At 37.6% G+C, this 3,333-nt stretch overlaps 1 protein-coding gene across 1 annotated transcript; it reads right to left on the bottom strand.

The window, feature by feature from the left end:
- Positions 1-1,366: 1,366 nt before the first annotated feature.
- On the bottom strand, positions 1,367-2,164 carry LOC131661458 (ankyrin repeat-containing protein At2g01680-like). The gene has a single exon (XM_058931008.1). It carries the CDS (start codon positions 2,162-2,164, stop codon positions 1,367-1,369), a length of 798 nt encoding a protein of 265 aa, XP_058786991.1.
- Positions 2,165-3,333: the final 1,169 nt, after the last annotated feature.

The following is a 3,333-nucleotide window of genomic DNA, read 5'->3' as shown; positions in this document are numbered from 1 at the left end:
ACAATAAAAACTAAATAAGAAAATTAAATAACATCTTGTTCATTCATGATTTTCACTCTCTCAATAAGAGTACATATATAGTGATAACAATAGTGGGTAGTAACATAAAGGCCCAAAGACTTAAACACCAACTAAACCATATTTAAGATAAAAGCCCAACTAAAATAAACTCTTCTACTAACTTAAATATTAAATTGTCTAAAACTAACTCCATAATTCTATCATTACTCACCCCTTGAAAAACAACCTTGTCCTCAAGGTTGTGAAAATTGCTCTTACCACAAATTTTCTTCCCAAATCTCTTGGCTTAAAATTGGAAAACCAAACCTTTGTGCATATCCTCAATTTGCCACCAGGATCCCACTTCTTGTAGTGTAGACCCCCTATGACACATGAAGAATAGTAATGACCACCAATAATAATTGGACCAAGTAGCATATTCCCTAATACAGCAACTGCACCGTGGTTATTCATGCTCATAATAAGAATCATGTGTCTTTTTTGCACAGGTTTGTATGGTTCCCTAAAGTATGTCTTTATATGGAGAACAAAGAAATTGATAGTGAAAACCTTCAGGGGACCATCAATTGGAAGGATCTGAATTTCCTCTCTTCCATGAACCAAAAAACGTGGCCACACCTTACTCAAGGAAGCATTATGATGTGAATCAAACAATATAGTAGCTGGAGAGAAATATATTACTTTCTTGAGTATTTGATAGATAATTAGATAATTATCCAACTGTTGATATTCAAAATTGCAAGAACATGCTAACTTCTCCTGAGAGGTAATAAGGAAAAATTCAACAAAATCCATAGCAGTAACATGATAAAAGCCATATAAATAGCTTAAAGCATAGACATAATTCAGTTTATGTTCCAACAAGTGTAGCTTCTTCCATATAATTGCATCATAGACATTGTAGGCGAACCACACAACACATACAATATCACCATTTATCTTGAGGCCACTGTGTTGTAGAAATCGGCCTAGGAAAGCCTTGATCTTGTCAATATATGGGGACCGAGTTGGAATTATGTGACCACAGTTCAACGACCATAGAACAACTACTGTCATATATAGAAGCAAGTTCCTTGGCCTTTTCCAAATGAGTAGCTTCTAGCTTTGGATTTCTCTTTTCATTGTGAACTGCAGCAAAGTAGTTCCAGTTTCCTAGAGAAAGTGTAACATATGAATCCTTCCTGTCAGTTGCGTCACTAGCTGCCTAGAGAGTTTCTTTTACCTTGACTAGTCTTTTCTGTCCAATACAATAAACTCTGCCATCAGCAAGATGTAATGTAGTGTTGCCATATCTATCTTGACAGTGCAATAGATTTATGACATTGGCAATTTGCACCAAGAAAACCTAAGCATCATAGCATTTATATCTCACAGCTAAACGAAACACTGTCTCTTCTTCTCTTGTGAGACATTGAAATGAAGCATAACCTCCCGACACAAAATCGTTGAGGACCGAGACTTTCCCATTCATCACTCCAAGATGCAATGGTGTATAACCACTGTAGTTATTTAGTAAAGCAAGATTTGAAATGTTTTTTAGTATGGTCCATACAATATCTCTGTGTCCTTTATTACAAGCATGACGCAATGCCGAATTCCCATTCTCATCGATAAGTTGAGTAAGATCTGGCCACTTGTTCAACAATTCTCTAACAACATTTGAGTCACCTCTTGATGCAGCAATATAAAGACAAGCTTGATCAGACCCTATTACTTCTAGCCCAATAGTCTCAGATAGATTCCCCAAGTCAAGATGATCATGATAGCAAGCCACAAAGAAAGCACTTTTACCGCTAGGATTAACCTTGCAAGCAGCCATTGGATTGACTTCCAGCAGCAACATTAAAACATTAACATTCTCTTGTCGGCAAGCCTCGTGAATTGGAGTCTCCATGTTTTTATTCTCAGCAGAAATCAAGTTGTGCTTATCTCCGACATAATTGAAATGTGAGCCACTTGGGAGAATAATTGTTGTGGCTATGAGTGGAGCTTTGGGTGGTCTTGCGTCATATGTCTCGGTGTTAGAGATTACAACATTCTTCGCAAGATCATTGATGTGAACCGGTTGAACGGAGTTAGCGATATCAATATCGGCGGGAACCGGAGAAACTACATCAAGCTTTCTCATCACATAAGAACTCATTGTTGATTTTCGATTAAGTTTTGATTTTGAGAAGAGTGATTGTTGTTCTTGTGACAGTTGCCTCCACTTCTCATCAATTGCTTCATCACTCAATTCTTCACTTCCTCTTTTCTTAAGAATGTTATCACCAAAAGTAGCAAGAAATTAAGCACTATAGTTTCCATTACAATCTCCTCTGATTCGAAGACCTTGTCCCTCCACAATCCTTTCCTCGTCATTCTCAGCTTCAATAGAAACAATGGAAACAGTATCTTCCAACGCAAGCTCAGCAGAAACATAGAGAGGTATTTTATCAAACACCTTATATGCATTATTTTCTAAAACATCATTAAACAACAATAAATTCGCGTCGATCTCATACGAGTTGAAAAAAGATGTTGTTGTTGCAGTCGTGGATGTTGTTCCACTAAACAGGGTTGATGTCATCGAAGCAAATGAAGTTCCTCCAAACGGTGTCGTGGAAGACGCAAATCTAAACGGATTTGAAGAAGTCGAGAACGACGACGGTACCTCAAACAACGTTGAAGAAGTCAAAGAAGCCGAGGTAGGTGCTCCAAATGGTGAATAATCCGACGGTGCTCCAAATGGCGTTGAAGAAGATGATGACGGTGCTCCAAACCGTGTTGAATTAGCCGATGAATGTGCTGTAAACTGACTAATTGAGGCCATAGAGAAGGAAGTGGAATAGGATCCGAATGAAAATGGGGATGCGGATGAAGATTCGAAAGAGAAACCCGACCATGTTGAAAACGTGAAAGCAAGCTCTTTGGAGTGGAGAATGATGAGTGAGAGGTTCTTTTGTTTTTGTTGTTTTTGTTTCTTTTGTTTCTTTTTCTTAAAAGAGGGATAAGACACTTGCAAATGTTTCTCAAAGTCTCTTTTAATTGTGTAAGAGATTTTTGTTGGTTGTAGTTGATGATCATTATGGTAGTAGTATGAATAATGAGATGATGAATAGGATGGATATGGGTTAGGATTAGGTGGATGATGATCCAACATGAGTGTAATAAGGTGTAAAAAGTTCTCATGAAAAAGATGGAAATTAAGATGTGGTAGGAGATGTAAAAGAAGGGTTTGTGGGATAGGTAGGAGGAATACTCCATGGATGATATGAAGGTGTATGATAAGAATCCATAGGAGAATTTGAGTACATGGACGAAAGCACCAAT

Source organism: Vicia villosa, linkage group LG1, assembly GCF_029867415.1.
Source record: "Vicia villosa cultivar HV-30 ecotype Madison, WI linkage group LG1, Vvil1.0, whole genome shotgun sequence".
Classification (NCBI taxonomy): Eukaryota; Viridiplantae; Streptophyta; class Magnoliopsida; order Fabales; family Fabaceae; genus Vicia; species Vicia villosa.
The sequence above is the reverse complement of the archived record's forward strand: the minus strand, read 5'-3'. Positions and strand labels throughout refer to the sequence as shown.

Excerpts from the sequence above, each read along its gene's own strand:
- LOC131661458 (XM_058931008.1), bottom strand. The coding sequence starts at position 2,164 with ATGAGTTCTTATGTGATGAGAAAGCTTGATGTAGTTTCTCCGGTTCCC.